We start from the raw sequence: 18,923 nt of genomic DNA, 5'->3' as shown, positions 1-18,923 counted from the left end.
TTACTTAAAAAAAAACAAAGACAGAGGAGGGCTAGAGAACGGCTTGATGGGTGACAGTGTTTAACTAGAGTGCTCAGGGAAAGCCTGTCTGGAGGAGTGACACTTGGGGTCACTGAATAATAGAACTGCTTTTCCTAGTTTGGGTGTACAAAGGACTTTTTCTCTAAACCATTTTAATAGTGAGTGGCCAGCCACGGTGGCCATTACCACCAATATTTTAATATGTATCTGCTACAAACAAGGGCGTTCTAAGAAAACAAAACAAAAACAAAATTCAGGAAATTGACGTTGACACATTACATCATTCTAATCCTCGGACCCCATTCAAGTTTGGCCATGGTTCCTGTAATGTCCTTTATAACAACAAAAATCCAGTCCCTTATCACTCAGTGTGAACTTCCAGATGTTCAAGCTGGTTTTAGAAAAGGCAGAGGAACCAGAGATCAAATTGCCAACATCCGCTGGATCATGGAAAAAGCAAGAAAGTTCCAGAAAAACATCTATTTCTGCTTTATTGACTATGCCAAAGCCTTTGACTGTGTGGATCACAAGAAACTGTGGAAAATTCTGAAAGAGATGGGAATACCAGACCACCTGACCTGCCTCTTGAGAAACCTATATGCAGGTCAGGAAACAACAGTTAGAACTGGACATGGAACAACAGACTGGTTCCAAATAGAAAAAGGAGTACATCAAGGCTGTATATTGTCACCCTGCTTATTTAACTTATATGCAGAGTACATCATGAGAAACGCTGGGCTGGAAGAAACACAAGCTGGAATCAAGATTGCCGGGAGAAATATCAATAACCTCAGATATGCAGATGACACCACCCTTATGGCAGAAGGTGAAGAGGAACTAAAAAGCCTCTTGATAAAAGTGAAAGAGGAGAGTGAAAAAGTTGGCTTAAAGCTCAACATTCAGAAAACGAAGATCATGGCATCCAGTCCCACCACTTCATGGAAAATAGATGGGGAAACAGTGGAAACAGTGTCAGACTTTATTTGGAGGGGCTCCAAAATCACTGCAGATGGTGACTGCAGCCATGAAATTAAAAGACGCTTACTCCTTGGAAGGAAAGTTATGACCAACCTAGACAGCATATTCAAAAGCAGAGACATTACTTTGCCAACAAAGGTCCGTCTAGTCAAGGCTATGGTTTTTCCTGTGGTCATGTATGGATGTGAGAGTTGGACTGTGAAGAAAGCTGAGTGCCGAAGAATTGATGTTTTTGAATTGTGGTGTTGGACACACACACCTTGGACTGCAAGGAGATCCAACCAGTCCATCCTAAAGGAGACCAGTCCTGGGTGTTCTTTGGAGGGACTGATGCTGAAGCTGAAACTCCAGTACTTTGGCCACCTGATGCGAAGAGTTGACTCATTGGAAAAGACCCTGATGCTGGGAGGGATTGGGGGCAGGAGGAGAAGGGGTCGACAGAGGATGAGATGGCTGGATGGCATCACCGACTCGATGGATGTGAGTTTGAGTGAACTCCGGGAGTTGGTGATGGACAGGGAGGCCTGGCGTGCTGCATTCATGGTGTCGCAAAGAGTCGGACACGACTGAGTGACTGAACTGAACTGAACTATCACTCAATGTATTAGGTTGTCAGGTGTCTTTTATTTCGTCTCTTTCAGCCTGAAACAGTTCCTAGTCCTCCCCTTTCAGGATGAGCCTTTCAGGATGCTCACACTCTTGGAGACTGCAGGCTGAACCTGAACTTCCTGATGTCTCTTGCTTCGTGGGCAGGGAGAGCAAGAAGGAGGAAGTGAGGATCCGGGTGGCCACCTTAGAGAGGGCCTTTGCAGGTCTCCTTGTGCAGTCGCACTGGTGGACAACACCGCCCTTGACAGCTGCAGCCTGAGCACTGGGAACAGAGCAACTGAAACTGTTTTCCTTGTTCCTGGGGGGATTCTCATGGTTTTTAGGGAAAGAACTCATGTTTGTGGTTTTCCTCAACCTCTGATGTTTTAGATCAAACTTGTTGGGAACTTCCCTGGTGATCCAGTGGCTAAGACACTGTGCTCCAATGTAGGGGGTGTGGGTCAGGAAACTAGACCCCATATGTCCCAACTAAGAACCCAGTATAGCATAAATAAGCACATAAATGTTTTTAGGGGAAAAAAAATGTTTGAGCCCAAGTACCTGGATGCGTTTGCAAACCTGAAGTGTTTTTGCAGGCCATTTTGAGTCTTAGATTGGATAACTGCCCTGTAATCGGACTGCTTCTTCAAAGTGCCCGTGAAAACAGTAGCTCAGTGGGGTGGCCAGAGGACTGTTAACAGGAGACAGAATTCTCTGCTTCTCCATTTGTCCTGTCTCCCTACTTCTGTTCCACCTATTCTTTCCTCCAGGAGGCCTTAAAATCTGCTACTCTGTCTTCCCTGCTCTTTTTAGTAAACAACTAAACAAACTTTAGGCTGAAAAAAAGAAACAAGACAAAAGCCATGGTGCTGCTGGGGGGCTGTCAACAGCTGGGACCTCATTAGACGCTCTCATAGTCACGGTTTTGGAGACTGACTGTCTCTAACAGATATTCCCCAGAAAAACCAAATGAAGTGTGTCTGTTTATTGATGGGCTGCAGGGCTTGAGTATCGTTAATTGAGTGCAGTCAGTACCTTTGTAACTTGCAGATGTGTGAGTGAGTGTGTGAGTGAGTGTGTGTGTGCGCACATGTGTGTGTGTGTCTGAGCTTAACTGTTAATGTGACCAGGTGGTGGCTGTGGTTGTGGGTCTCACTGCCCTCCTGAAGTGGCGGTCTGCATTTTCTCGGTGTTTAGGGTGAGCAGTTACCCCCTCAGCTGCTGGAAAATGACTTCTGCATTGTGTACACATCTTCTGTAAAGCGTCATCACGGAATTCTTTCCACCTTAGCCATGGGGAAAAAAGGCAAAACCAATAACCTTGCCTCTGGCATCGGTGAACCTGGAGCCACTGGACTCTGGATGGGTGGAATTTTCTATCTCAGATTTACAGAAAGAGAATGTGAAATTCTCTTGCCTTAGGACTCCAAAGATAATTTCACTGCTGAATGGATTGAAACGTCACTTCTGTGCTTCCCTGATAGCTCAGTTGGTGAAGAATCCTCCTGCAATGAGGATTCAATTCCTGGGTCGGAAAGATCCACTGGAGAAAGGGATGGGCTACCCACTCCAGTATTCTTGGGGCTTCCCTTGTGGCTCAGCTGGTAAACAATCCGCCTGCAATGCAGGAGACCTGAGTTTGATCCCTGAGTTGGAAAGATCCCCTGGAGAAGGGAAAGGCTACCCACTCCAGTATTCTGGCCTGGAGAATTCCATGGACTGTATAGTTGCAAAGAGTCGGACACAACTGAGCAACTTTCACTTTCCAACTTGATGTACAGAAATGATGGATGCCTCATGATTTTTTGGTTCAAAGCAGACGGGTGCAGCACAATCATTTTCATAGTTTGTTCCTCGGTGAAAGATAAACATCACCTTCTCTGCCTTGGGCAGGGGACCAAAGAGTAGAGCAGCCGTAATTCTGGAAAGATTGAGAAATGCGCATCTAGCAGCCGTCCTTATCTGTCACTCCCTGAAGCCTATTTTCCTATCTGACCTTCCCATTTTCCCTTTCCGTGATTTTAGTGCACCCAAGACCCAGCTGCAGAGTAACCCTGAGTTCCCAAGAAACTGTGTTGTTATGTGTTATCCTTAACATATTTTAGGTGCAAGCTATTTGTAGTCATTTTTACTGCTCACTGCATGGGTGATTTCTGCATATGAAGGTAGCTCAGATCTCTATTTTATGGAAAACTTACCTAACAGGAAAAGCCTGGGTTTTTAAGCCAAATTGTTTTCCTTATAACTGTTGTACTGCCAGAGATGAATACTACGTGACCTCTGAAGAAGTAGAGTGGTCAGTGATGCTCTGGATTTTATGGGATCCCCGCGATCTTCTAGGGAATAAATGTGCAACTGTCACCTGTTTAATAGGATGGTGTTACTTTTATATCATTAGGGAATTCAGAAACCCATAAAAGGGAATTATTTCTACAACTTCCCTGGTGGTCCAGTGGTTAAGCATCTGCCTGCCAAAAAATAAGATCCCACAGGCTGCGGGGTAATCAAGCCTGCTCAGCACAAGGACTGACCATGTGCGCTCTGGAACCCATATGCCACAACTGCTGAGCCTGGGGACCCTAGAGCCCCTGCTCCACGACAAGAGAAGCCCACGCGCCACAGCTAGAGAGTAACCCGCCCTCTGCAACCAGAGAAAGCTCGAACCCAGCAGTGAAGAGCCCACGCGCCTCAGTGAGGGCCCAGTGCAGCTCCAGGGAATTATTTCTAAAACAATTTAAGGAGGGGAAAAAAAAGAATTTGGTTTCTGAATGGATTTTGTTTGTCCTGAGTGCTTTCAGTCCGTGTCCATATATGAAGCCCTCACCTCCTGTCTCCATTCTTCTAAAGCCCTTTTGTGCTGTTCCCGGGATGTTAGGGACAGCTCAGGAATCCACGTGCTGATGTCTTGGACACAGTGAGGGGCAGAGCTACCAGCTAAGGGCGCTGACCTTTTTCCTCTAATAGGAAACAACAAAAGTTTTGCCTCTACATTAATTGTTCATATTTTCTGCTCACCTCGGACCTTAAAGTCACACAGTTCATAAGCTGTGTTTATGCCACATTAAGGGGGAAATGCATGTGAAAGAGAGGGAAAAAAACCAGCAAAACTTAGAAAAAGTCTCATCAACTCCTACATGGCTTCATTTTTGAATAATTCTTCATCAGTTCACACATATTGGGATTTAGAAGAGAAAGATACGTATAACTCATTGCTGTCGTCTGCATGTTAATTCAGTTATGGTGTCTTTCTGGAATGATTTTAATAATTGTTTTGAAAGGAAATAGGAAGAAGGATGTGATTATCAAGTAGCTAATTATCTACACACATTTTTAGGATGTATATTTAAAACAAAAGAATACATAAAGTTCAGAAATAAAGGATAGGAGTTGAGTTCTGTGCAATATACAGTTGACTCTTGAACATCACAGATTTGAACTGCACAGGCCCTCTTATATGCAGATTTTTTCCCAGTAAACTACAGTGCTATGCAGTCTGCACGGTTGGTTTAATTCACAGGTGTGGAGTCATGGATACGAAGGGCCCCTGCAAAGGTATATGCAGACTTTGAACTGGGCATGTTGGTGACCCTAACCCTTTGTTGTTCAGCAGTCGACTGGATGACCAACAGAAAGCTACACCAGCTTTATTAATATCAGACAAAACAGACTTTAAGACAAAAGACCTTCCTAGAGAAAGACAGGGGCTACTAATAATAAAATATTTAGTTCACGAGGAAGACAAAACAATTCTAAACTTGCTTTTTGTTTTTCTTGTTTAGTCGCTAAATTGCATTTGATGACCCCATGGACTCTAGGCCGCCAGGCTCCTCTGTCCATGGGATTTTCCAGGCAAGAATACTGGAGCAGTTTGCCATGTCCTTCTCCAAGGGATCTTCCTGACTCAGGGATCAAATCTTAGTCTCCTGCATTGGCAGACAGATTCGTTAACATATCTGTAAAAATGTATGAAGCCAAAGTGAGCAAATTACAAGGCAAAATAAATCCACCTGAGTGGGAGATCTGAACAAACCTATTGGTAATCATTAGTTCAGACAGACACCCCCTCTAAAAGAAATCAGTATATAGAACTTCTAAAGAACACAAGCTTAACATACTGAACATATTTATGGTACGGCAGGCACCCAACAGCTACAGAAAGATGTTTCAAGCACGCATAGCAGATTTATGAAAATGGATGAAATATTGTAACAAAAGCAAGTCTCAGAAATATTGAAGGATTGATATCTCTATGGATAAAAACCTCTGATCATAGTGAAAATAAATGAGATGTTAAAAAGATAACAAGCAAAATCTCCCACCTATTTGGAATTTTAAGAAATATCTAAACAATTCATGAGACAAGGAAGAAATCATAATGGAAATTAAACTAAATACTTAGAATCAAATAATAATGAAAGTAATATATATTCAAACTTGTGGGAATAGCTAAAAAATAATATTTAGAAATATATATTCCTTAAATGTTTCTATTAAAAAGGAGAAAATTGAAAAATTACAGACTCAGCATCCAACTTAAGGCAATAGAAAAAGGAAAAACTCAAAGAACAAAGACTAGAAATTAATGAAATAGAGAGTAAATATACATAGAATCAATAATGTCAAACAGGTGATTCCCTGAAGAGAAAGTGGTGTGTGTCTCTACTTATTTGGGTCTTTAATTTCTTTCAACTATGTTGAATAGTTTTCAATGTACTGAGTGAAGGATAATCATTTCATGGGAATGGGAATTCCTTGGGAGCTGGAACCAAGGGATAGCCATATGGGGAAAGAAAAAAGTGAACTCTGACTCTTGTCTCACATACAAAAATTAACTTGAAGTGGATCCTAGACCTAAATGTAAAAACTAAGCTAGAAAACATAGGAGAAAATCCTAGTGACCTTGGGTATGGCAGAGATTTCTAAATTTGACACAAAAAGCACAAAGTAGTTTTTTAAAGTCAACACGTGGACGTGTGAATTCACATTCACACGAGTGAACTCCAGGAGTCGGTGATGGACAGGAGTCGGTGATGGACAGGAGTCGGTGCTGCGATTCATGGGGTGGCAGAGAGTCGGACACGACTGAGCGACTGAAATGAACTGAACTGAAAACTAGTAACGACCCAGTTGCCTGTCAGCAGGTACAGGCATAAATATCCTTACAGTGGAATTCTACTTGATAATAAGAAGGATCATAAAAGAGAACCCAGTAATATGACTCTCAAAATGATTATGCTCAGGGAAAAAACCCAGGACCCCCACTCCCCGGCCAAAAGTACATTTATATGAAATACTAAAAAAATATGATCTGATCTAGAGTGACAGAAAATAGACGGTGGTTACTGGTGGGAGTGGGATGGGCATCTCATACACTTTAGTTTTATGGAGAGTACAGAGTTAAATATGAAAGGTGAAATCATAAAATTTTAAGACCATCTGGGAGAACATCATTGTGATCTCAGAGTATACAAGGATTTCTCAAGACACAACACAAAAGGAAGAAAACTGATACATTTAGTAAGGTTCAAATTTAAAACTTGTATATCTCAAAAAAAAATTGGGAAAAAGTACTTATGGCACCTATAATTAACAAAGAATGAGTACCCCAATAGAACTCCCATTCCTCAATTAAAAGAGACAGCCCAATAGAAGAACGGACAAAAGATTCGAGCACCCATATGGATCCTGCAGGCAAGAATACTGGAGTGGGTTGCTGTGCCCTCCTCCAGGGGATCTTCCCAACCCAAGAACCTAACTGCTTCTCTTTTGTCTCCTGCATTGGCAGGCAGGTTCTTTACCACTAGCACCACCTGGGAAGCTATATCATGTTAAGAGGAACCCCAGAAGACCCATAAACATGAAAAGAGGTTCAACATCTTTATTTTTCAAAGAAATGTGAATTATAACCAAAATTAGAGCCGATTTCATATCCCTTACTTTGCATTGGTAAAAATTTAAAGGTCTATATCAAATGTTGGCATAGATATGAAGCAACCAGAACACACTTTCACTCTTAGACAGTAAATTGGTACAAACACTTTGGAAAACTACCTGGCATCGTCTACTAAAGTAAAAGATACGTCAGTGTTGAGGCCCAGGACGCTTGCTTAAAAGACGCTTGCTCCTTGGAAAGAAAGCTCTGACAAACCTAGACAGTGTATCAAAGAGCAAAGTTGCGACTTTGCCGACAAAGGTCCATATAGTCAAAGCTGTGGTTTTTCCAGGAGTCATGTACAAATGTGAGAGTGGGACCATAAAGAAGGCTGAGAACGAAAGAATTGATGCTTTCGATTGTGGTGCTGGAGAAGACTCCTGCGAATCCCTTGGACAGCAAGGAGATCAAACCAGTCAATCCTAAAGGAAATCAGTCCTGAATATTCACTGGAAGGACTGATGCTGAAGCTGAAGCTCCAGTACTTTGGCCACCTGATATGAAGAGCTGACTCACTGGAAAAGACCCTGATGCTGGGAAAGACTGAGGGCAGGAGGAGAAGTGGGCAACAGAGGATGAGATGGTTGGATGGCGTCACTGACTCAATGGACATGAGTTTGAGCTAACTCTGGGAGATAGTGACGGACGGGAAAGCCTGGTGTGCTGCAGTCCATGAGGTCTCAGAGAGTGGTGTATAACTTAGAGACTGAAGAACAAAGGCCCAGTAATGCCACTTACAGTGTGGACACCAGAGAAACCATGCATATGGGCACCAAGAATGTTCCTAACAGCATTGTAGTAGCAAAAACTGAAGGCAGTCCAGATTCCAGCAGCATTAGCGGGATTGTGGTATAGCTGTACAATGGAATATTATACAGTCCTGAAGAGGGTGGCTCACAGTTACAGCAACAAGGAAGAATCTTAGGAAAAAAGGCAAGTTATAGAAGAATACATGCAACACGATTCAGTCTTTAGGGGAGCTTATAAATGTTGTAAAACTATAAAGAAAAACAAAGATAAGCTTGAAATTCCAGAAAATAATTACTTTGAAGCTAAAAAGGAATAGGATGGTGGTAAAAACTCTGGCATGCTGAGGACTTCAAAATGATAGTGATGTTCTTGTTCTATCATTGGGCATGTTCTTATCATTTTATACCTTACATTCATTTTATAATACTTTACATTTGATTTTATAATATGAACTCTACATAATATAACCTTCAATAAACTTATTTTTAAAATAAGTGCAAACTGCAGAATTTAGCATATGACTAACAGGACACCTGTTCTTGTGCACCTACAAGAAAAGAATGCTTCTTTGGGGAAAAAAACAAATTATAATGAATTCTACTCCACTACTTATGTTTAATGATTTAGATTTCCTCTTGGTAAAGGTTTTCCTTCTCCCCCCAACCCTTATTCTCTCTGCTGTGCTGCCCCTCACTTTGTAGGAGAGATTTGAAGCGCTTTTCACCATCTATGATGACCAAGTTACATTTCAGTTGTTCAAAAGCTTTAGAAGAGTCCGAATAAATTTCAGCAAGCCTGAGGCAGCAGCAAGGGCTCGAATAGAACTCCACGAGACAGACTTCAACGGAAGGAAGCTGAAGCTGTATTTCGCACAGGTACTTACTTCATTGTGCAGAGGGCAGAGTGGGCTGAACTTGTTTTCCTCCATCCAATGATACTGTCAGTTCTCCGTCTTCTCTATCATCGTATCAGAGATCTTTGAAATGAACAATCCCAATCATCAAATCATGTAAACATATTTTTCCTTTGTTGTACAGATACATAAACATATACATTTATTAAGCATATTTGCCCTCCTGACTTTGTTTTTCTTAGCCTAACAGAGGGTTTCATATTTTTCTGGCAGCTTTTCTCAACTGGGGTTGAGAGGATTAAGCCCTAACACCGTAAGGTCACTTTTCTCCTGTCGTCTAGAATGGCACTTGGGATGGGACATCCTTGGAAGATGTGAGAAAAGCAGTCTCTGGACTCATTTCCATGGGCTGTGATTCCTAAGAGGTGCCCTGTTGAAACGCTCCCAGCCCAAGGGGTGAGCAGGGAGCAGACAGCACATGCAGAAAGGCTGTCCTAGACTTTGGAATTGCAGAGGATCCTGCAAGTTAATGAGAATTGGCCATCCTTATTATTTGAATCCTCCATTGATAGGACTCTGACAAACCAAGTACTTCTTGGAAGAATTAGTGAAATAAAAGCATTAGATCAGCTGTTAGGTGTACTGTTTTATTTTTCACAAAGCATTTTTTTCCCTTGGTCTAGCTTTCAAAATTAAAAAAAAAAAAATTAAGGTGGAGTTTGCTGTCTGACATTACAAATGAAACCTATGTTTGGACACGTCTTGGTGGAGTCGATGGTGACGGTATAACCTAATCTCTTCTAAAACTGGAATTCAGTGCTCAGTACGATTCATTGTCCATTCGTCTACTCATTGCTTTTTCTTTCTGTTTGACGAATATTTATTGGGCACCTAATGGTCTGTGTCATGCACTAAGTGTTCAGTGGTGAACCAGACAGACTCTGACCCAGCCCCTGGAAGATATGTAGCCTGTCAAAGAGAAATTTTACATTTTCTCCAAAGAGGTGTTATAGTTAATGGGAAGATGAAAGTGAAACACATAGCCTGGCCATAAACTGTGAGCATCTCCCCCGCTGCAGGTACAGATGTCCGGCGAAACGCGAGACAAGTCGTATTTACAGCCGCCCCAGCCTGCCAAGCAGTTCCTCATCTCCCCTCCCGCGTCGCCTCCGGTTGGGTGGAAGCAGGGCGGGGACGCAACGCCTGTTATAAATTATGACCTACTCTGTGCTGTTTCCAAACTGGGACCAGGTAACCAACTTCTCTGTCTCCTGTTTTTTTCTCCAAACTTTTGCTTTAAAGCCCTCATTCAGCTAGCTATCCATGTTCTAGCCAACTAGTAGCAACATGATCAGCGTGGAAGTTAGTCACACAAACCTGGGTTCAGATTCTAGCCTCTGCTAACTTTGTGATCTTGAGCAGGTTATTTAGCTTCCATTTTCTGAGCCTCTGTTTTCTCATCTAAAATAACGATCAGGTACGAAAAAGTCGGTTGGTTTGCACTGGCGGCTGAATGGCCCAATTAATTCAGGGGAGGGAGCTTTTGAGCTCTAGAAAAAAAAATAAAAATAAAATAAAATAGCGATCATAGGAGCTACCCTTCAACATGGTTATAAGGACTAAGGGCTTTCCCAGGTGGCACAGTGGTAAAGAATCTGCCTGTCAAAAAAAAAAAAAGAATCTGCCTGTCGATGCAGGAGACACAGAGATGCAGGTTCAATCCCCGAATCGGGAAGATCGTCTGGAGAAGGAAATGGCAACCCACTACAGTATTCTTGCCTGGGAAATCCCATGGATAGAGGGGCTTAGTGGGCTACAGTCCACAAAGTCACAGAGCTGGACACGATTCAGCAAGACTGAGTGCATGCACGCGCCCACACACACACACACACAAACACACACACACAAGAACTAAGTGATATATACGTAATAGTAAATCTAACTGCAGTTTTTACTGTTCCAAATTCTAGTACATGACAGATCATTAGAGAATATTAGTTGCCATCGAAATAGCAGACAGACAACTTCTACACTGAATAGTCTACCAAGGTATTGGTGGTGATACCATATCATCCCTTCAGATTCTTCTCTTGTATTTCTTTTCCACTCTTCTTTTCCTTCTGTTTAATTTCTCTCTCTCATCCCTCCAAAATACTATAATAAATCAGTGCCATTGTTGGTTCATAGTAGTCATCCACCTAAAATAATGTTGTGTCTTCATTAACATTAGGGGATACAAAAGGCATTTGAGGGGAAGTTGTTTTTAGACATGAGAGCTATATCTTGGATCCCTGAGGTCCTATAAGAGATTGCCGATGCTGCCTGAAACCTTACAGGTGTCTCCCAAGGGGAACCCAGAAACCATTACGAAGTTAAGCAGGAACACGTGCGTTGATCATAGAACAGGAATTCGCACTTGCGTTTTAACTCCCAAGACCTCAGTACTCCTCACTACTAATTTCTCGAAATGCCAGAATTTTTTAAGAACCTTAAAAAGCATCAATTCTCTAATGTCTAAACAAGATAAAGTACTATGACATAGGATTTACAGATTGAAAAGCCAGTAATCAGCAATGAAAACATGAGTAGAACAAGAAGTTTCAAGGTTCAGAACCCTTTCTTTGCTATTTACCTCTGCAGGAGAGAAATATGAACTTCACGCAGGAACCGAGTCCACACCAAGCGTGGTGGTTCACGTCTGTGAAAGTGAAACTGAAGAGGAAGAAGAAACAAAAAACCCCAAACAGAAAATCACCCAGACACGGCGCCCAGAACCTCCGACCGCAGCGCTGAGCGAGCCCCGGGCCTTCGACTGTGCGCTTTGAGGCTTTGGTGGTGTGGCGTGGAGCCGCTGCCCACCTGGCCAGGGATGGCGGGGACATGCCCACCCATGACTGTGACCACTGCTCAGCCAAGGGGAGGCCAGGGGGCACGGAGCACCCACACTGGGGACAGTAGAACATGGAGTAGCAGTTTTAACAGATCAGTTAAAAGCACAATTTTTAACTGATGTTCTGAACAGCATGTTATTTTAAAGGATTAGCCCCCACCACGTGGCAACTCTTGACCATTTTTAAACAGCAAATTAGGAGAATGGCTTCCTCCAGAAACATCGATTTCCCTGATTCTGGATAGCATGGGGTACCCCAAAGTGAAAACGGTAGTCACCCAGGGCAGTTCCATTTTTGAGAACTTAAAAATAGTCTTAAAATAATAATAATAATAAAAAGTATTACAGTTTTAATAATCTAGATGAGTATGTTTGTAATGGTCTGTTGGCTCCAAACAAATCTTTTGGTCAAAGATTAATTGCTATTCAATATACATGGAATTTTTTGCCCAGAAAGAGACCTGACGTAGAGAATAATTCACAGAAAATCATTTTTTTTCTCAAGTGGTTTTTTTTCTTTAGCTTTGGGGAAGAAATGCCCGGTTCCCTTCAACTGTCAGAATCAAGGTGCCCAAATCTACAAGCACACTGTTCTCATCACAAAGTGATACATAATAGACCCCAGTTCCGGATAACGCCCCCCGGGCAAAGAGCTGCTGCTTTGGAAGCGAGACGCATCACCTGTGACCCTGATGACTGTGATCTCAGGCAGCTACCACGCTGTCCCATTTGTGACACGTCCTGGCCTGTAGCTCGGGCCGTCTTCAACCACCACTTGAGTGGCCATTATTCATGTTTGTGTGTCATCATTCATAGACTTTAAATCAGAAAAAGTACTGATAAGATTTTCTGAAGACTGTTTTTAATTGTCCATTTAAACATTCTTCTGTTTTCTTTGACATAGAAGTCGCACACATTGTTTTTCTGTGAATTAGGGAAAGATGGAGCAGATAGGGATAATTCATTGGTCAGAGTTTCTTTTGGGTGAAATTTGTTTACCGTGGCCTCCAGTTGGCATTTTCCCTTAAAACAGAGTCGTTTCCTACTTGTATTTGAGGGTGTATCATTGAACAAACATCTTCTTAGTTACTCTTTTGTGGTCTGTGTGAATTTCGAAGTCCTTTTTGTAGAAAAGTGTTGTAACTAAGAATGCTTTGCTTCAGGTCAGGTGGCCGTACTGGCTTTCTGCTCCCCCAGGTTTTCTTTGTAAGGCAAGTGTCTGGGGCTCCTTGCTGTGTCTGTGCAAGGACTTGTGAGTTTGGACTAATAAACCAGTGTGGCTGCCACGACAACGAAAGAAAAATGCAGAAATTCAGATCATGCTATCGATACATTTTTGGTAACGTGTTTCTGTGGTCTAGATGTTCTTATTGTGGTAGAATTTATTTCTAAGGACTTAAACTTTATTGCAAAAAAAAAAAGTTTCTTATATTTTCCTTACCTTCAAATATGCTGAGATGATCAACTCTTCTGTTTGTATATATCCACCACTTACGGTAAGCCTCGATGTAAATTCAGTTGAAATTTGTGATTCTGTAAGCTGTTTATTAAACTTATTAAATTTATTATTTGGCAGTTTAACTGGCAGCCATGTAATAAATTTACTTTGCAGTTCTAAATTCAGCCAGTTTTTAATCTTATCTGGGTGCACTAATTTATCATTGCAGAACAAACTCTGTAAGTCAGGAAATGTATGTATTTTCAATGTTTGGAAATTTTTGAATTTTCTTTTAGATAATATTTATTCACTGTAATTTTCTAAGTGATCAAAAGTCATGATGTTTTATTATTTGGCTTGGCTTTCATGCTGTACCTTCCAATTAAAGAATCAGATCAGTCGCTCAGTCGTGTCCAACTCTTTGCGACCCCATGAATCGCAGCACGCCAGGCCTCCCTGTCCATCACCAACTCCCGGAGTTCACTCAGACTCACGTCCATCGAGTCAGTGATGCCATCCAGCCATCTCATCCTCTGTCATCCCCTTCTCCTCTTGCCCCCAATCCTTCCCAGCATCAGAGTCTTTTCCAGTGAGTCAACTCTTCACATGAGGTGGCCAAAGGACTGGAGTTACACCTTTAGCATCATTCCTTCCAAAGAAATCCCAGGGCTGATCCTTGGTTGGATCTCCTTGCAGTCCAAGGGACTCTCAAGAGTCTTCTCCGACTCTCAAGAGTCTTCTCCAACACCACAGTTCAAAAGCATCAATTCTTCGGCCCTCAGCCTTCTTCACAGTCCAACTCTCACATCCATACATGACCACAGGAAAAACCATAGCCTTGACTAGACGGACCTTTCTTGGCAAAGTAATGTCTCTGCTCTTGAATATGCTATCTAGGTTGGTCATAACTTTCCTTCCAAGGAGTAAGCGTCTTTTAATTTCATGGCTGCAGTCACCATCTGTAGTGATTTTGGAGCCCCAAAAAATAAAGTCTGACACTGTTTCCATTGTTTCCCCATCTATTTCCCATGAAGTGATGGGACCGGATGCCATGATCTTTGTTTTCTGAATGTTGAGCTTTAAGCCAACTTTTTCACTCTCCACTTTCACTTTCATCAAGAGGCTTTTGAGTTCGTCTTCACTTTCTGCCATAAGGGTGTCAGAAAGTGTCATCTGCATAGCTGAGGTTATTGATATTTCTCCCGGCAATCTTGATTCCAGCTTGTGTTTCTTCCAGTCCAGCGTTTCTCATGATGTACTCTGCATATAAGTTAAATAAACAGGGTGACAATATACAGCCTTGACGAACTCCTTTTCCTATTTGGAACCAGTCTATCCCTAACTTAAACTGTCTTTTATAGTCCAACAATGCAAATTTAAGTGTTAGTTGCTCAGTTGTATCTAACTCTTTGTGACCCCATGGACTATAGCACACCAGGCTCCTCTGACCATGGAATTCTCCAGGCAAGAATACTAGAGTGGATTGCCATTTCCTTCTCCAGGGCCTCTTCCTAACCCAGGGATCGAACCCAGATCTCTTGCATTGCAGGCAGATTCTTTACCGTGTGAGCCACCAGGGAAGCCCCACCAACAATGCAAATTACCTGAATATTTCTTTTTCTCTTTATTTTTTTCAATGTTGAATAAATTAAAGAAAAACTTAAACCAAAATTAAGTATGTATTAAATAATATGTTTTTAATTTAATATATGTAAAACTTTTCTGAGGACTTCCCTGGTGGTCCAGTGGTTAAGACTCCAAGCTTCCACTGCAACTTTTCTGAATGGAAAACATTAATATTTTTGTTCTTTCTAGTATAGTGTTTCCACAACATGAGCTCTAAAAGAAAAACTACTAAACCCATTGACTTTTTAAAATTTTTGACTGTACCCCACAGCTCGAGAGAATCTTATTTCCTTGACCAGGGATTGAACCCAAGCCCTTGGCAACGAATGCACCAAGTCCTAACCACTGGACCTCCAGGCAATTCCTACCCATTAACATTTTAATATTGTGAAATCAACCAGAATCTCCCCAGGTATTATGATCTTTTTTGACTATTCTGTATCCAATTCATGTATCCATCTTGTGAGAGATGAGTCTCATTAATCTTTTATTTAAGTACCTTTTAATAAGTTCATGTACATGAACTCAGTTTCTTCTTTGAAACTGAGTCATCACTTAGATTTAACTTAAGTATAATAGCCATGGTTTCTTTAGACACCATAATCTCGAATCAGGTTAGGCAGTTGTGAGGGAAGAAGATGATGCTTTTTGTTAGGAAAAACATTTGTAGAAGATAAGAAAATTATAATACAATAAAAATAGTTGACAGAACTTGCAGTGCGTGGGCTCTTGTGGTCTAGGTTCTTTCAATTTACCCACCTGATGAAACCAGAAGTGAATCTGTTATATTTAGAAGTGTATGCCTCTGAGCATCTACTGGTTTAGGTGCTAAGAGGCAGAAATGGTAAAAACAGTTCCCTTGCCTTGGAGAGCTGAAAATCAGGTGAAAGCAAACTAGTCCTTTCACATTCTGCTTCTCCAAAATGTTGTACACTAAAGCCTATCGGTAATTAAGAGCCAAAGAAAAGCTACTGGGAACTTTTAAGTTCAACGTAAAGGGTATTTTTTTTAATTGAAATGTAGTTGATTTTACAGTGTTGTGTTAGTTTCTGCTGTAGAGCAAAGTGATTCAGTTACACGTACAGATACATATCCTTGTTTATATTCTTTTCCATTACGGCTCATCACAGGGTATTGACTATAGCGCCCTGTGCTATACAACTGGACTTCATTGTTTGTAGCATAAACGTTTAAATCAACATTTTGGTCTATGGGATATTCAAATCAAAGAGATGCCAGGAGACAGCGTCAGTCTAGCACTTTCATTCTTCTAGAATATGATTGTTTTTCCCATTCACATTAATCCCATCTTTTTAAAATGTTGTGATATAAAGTGGAAATATTTGATTTCTCAGAATCTCAGTTACAGAGCTGAGGGCAGCTTTGGAAATCATATCGTCGAATCCTCGTGTTGCTTAGATGAGAAAGCAGGCGATGTGACTTGCTGCGAAGCCCACAGAAGGCAGCCCGGGTTCTCGAATTGGCAGTCCCAACGTCCAGGCTGTGGCTTTTCTCTACTTTTTCTTGCACTGACTTCTTAAAGACACTCAGAGGCCGCAATAACCAGTCATAAGAAACAAAAGGGGAAAAAATTCCTTTTCCCCAGTGAGATACAATGAATAAGAAAAATCTTATCTGACGAAGTCAGTGACTTCGTAATTTCAATGAGTGAATTTCATGTTCCATGTTTTGTATTTTCGTTGTCCTTGTACCATTGGATTTGGAATCTACTTAATGTTATTTTGGTAGCCAGGAATTGTGGTGACATTTTGTGTAGGCCTTCCTAGATTTTCATAATAATCGGATTAGAATATAAATAGGCATACTTGAGACATGACTGTAATGAAGCAGAATGAGACCTAATATGATTTGGAAAGGGCTTGTGGTGGAAGGGAATGCTCACTCAGTGTTTGTGAGATGCAGTTCTGTCAATGACTGAAGGCTGACCTGTGCTTCGTGTTTTTATACAGACTTGTTTACAGTCCATGGCTTTTTTTTAGAAGGGAAAATCTAAAACATAATTAAGCATTGGAAACAACAAAATTCTTTGGTGCGTCAGGCTCACTGTCTGGTGGATGTCTCTCTTTTCTCCAGAGTTATGTACTTGATACCTCTCCTGCTGGTGAGATCAGTCAGTCTTCCCTTCTTGGCTCACCTGCATTTTGATCTTCCTGTAGGAAAGGAATTTCTTACAGTAAGTACTCTAATATAAAGAAACTAAAGACTTGGAGACGTAGTTGCCTTCTAGCTTAAGAAGTAAGTCCGTGTTGTAGAACTGTGTCTTTTAAAAGGTTCAACAAATTTAAAGAATAAGATTTATGAACCTTGTCCAACAATTTGATAAATACATGTTTTTTAAACTTCCATTGGTGTGGGGTCAGTCAGAGCACCTTCATTGGAATGCCATTGTTTTTTAACCATGAATCAGGGGGAAATTGTAATAATTTGTAGAGTGTCATTATTAATGAATATACAAGCAACTAAGCAACTGAAATTTCCAATTCCTAGATTCACTGATCAAAAAAATTCAAAAACGGTTGAATTAGAACTTTCCAGCGAGGGTTAAAAAGAGCTAATCTTGGGCTAAGTCAGAGTATCCCTGTCCATTTAAACAAAAGTTTGAAGGCCTTTTGCTAAACCAGTCGTGTGGTCTCTCCTGTAAACCTACATTTCCTTTGGAAACAAAACTGTGCTCTGCAGGCTCGTGGAACTCCTGTGGCCTTGACCGACTGTCCATTCCTGTCATACGGGAGGACACATCTGTGCACCTAATCTGTGGTTTTCTGTGTTGTTTTCTATGCAGTCCCCTGTCTTCCTAACTCGGACTGGGGACTGAGGAGAGAGAAAGGTGGCTAGTCCTGCTGGTGTGCCATACTCCTCCCACCGCTTCTCAGCCCAAGTCGGGGCCCCGTGATTTCAATCCTCCTATACTGTGCATCGGAGAAGGCAATGGCACCCCACTCCAGTACTCTTGCCTGGAAAATCCCATGGGCGGAGGAGCCTGGTGGGCTGCAGTCCATGGGGTCGCGAAGAGTCGGACACGACTGAGCGACTTGACTTTCACTATTCACTTTCATGCATTGGAGAAGGAAATGGCACCCCACTCCAGTGTTCTTGCCTGGAGAATCCCAGGGACGGGGGAGCCTGGTGGGCTGCTGTCTATGGGATCGCACAGAGTCGGACACGACTGAAGCGACTTAGCAGCAGCATACTGTGCGTAGCCTCCAAGTTCAAGAAATGTTTCTCCACCATTTCACTTCTGTGTTAACTGAACCCAGGAGTCAGATTTATTATTTTATCTGCAAATGTCCGACCTTCTGTTACATTTTGGGGGACATTACCTTTCTGCTACTATCATCTGTAGTGGATATTACTGTACTTCCAAAAACTGGCCGATAATTCACAGGTGTGTATTCCACATTTTAGTGTGCTTACAGTGGCGATTCATAGTGTGTAGTACTGTGTTATTTGTCAACTTCAGATCTTCTGTATTTTGAGGACATTTAAACATTCCTTGTCAAGGTGACAAAAGCAGAATGCAATTTTGGGGGAAATCTTTGTGATTAATGGTAACAGTTTTGTTTTTAAAGCTAATAAAGTTAGTTGTTTTTTTTTAAATCCTGTGAATTGAGTTTTCTTTGTAGTATTTTCAATAAGTATCACTTACGTTTAGGTAATAACACAGAAAAGGCAGAAAAGTGAAATATTATGTTTGATTCTTTAACCTGATCCCACTGCAGGTTAGTGCTGTGTTTGTGCCGGAGTTAAAGGTGGTGGTGACTCGCCACTGACTCTGGAAATAACCACTCTGGTTTATGTTCTTCGCCAAGAAAAGTTTTTACCCTGG

At 41.6% G+C, this 18,923-nt stretch overlaps 1 protein-coding gene across 1 annotated transcript in view; it reads left to right on the top strand.

Moving 5' to 3' along the window:
• The window catches only part of RCAN3 (RCAN family member 3), a 46,868-nt gene extending 28,174 nt beyond the window's left edge, over nucleotides 1-18,694 (top strand). The window contains exons 3-5 of the mRNA XM_019981259.2: nucleotides 8,971-9,144; nucleotides 10,202-10,373; nucleotides 11,763-18,694. Coding sequence (XP_019836818.1) covers nucleotides 8,971-9,144; nucleotides 10,202-10,373; nucleotides 11,763-11,947 — 531 coding nt within the window. The 3' untranslated portion in view covers nucleotides 11,948-18,694. The remainder of the gene's footprint in view (nucleotides 1-8,970; nucleotides 9,145-10,201; nucleotides 10,374-11,762) is intronic.
• The last annotated feature ends 229 nt before the right edge of the window (nucleotides 18,695-18,923 follow it).

Source organism: Bos indicus, chromosome 2 (assembly GCF_029378745.1).
Source record: "Bos indicus isolate NIAB-ARS_2022 breed Sahiwal x Tharparkar chromosome 2, NIAB-ARS_B.indTharparkar_mat_pri_1.0, whole genome shotgun sequence".
Classification (NCBI taxonomy): domain Eukaryota; kingdom Metazoa; phylum Chordata; class Mammalia; order Artiodactyla; family Bovidae; genus Bos; species Bos indicus.
The sequence above is the reverse complement of the archived record's forward strand: the minus strand, read 5'-3'. Positions and strand labels throughout refer to the sequence as shown.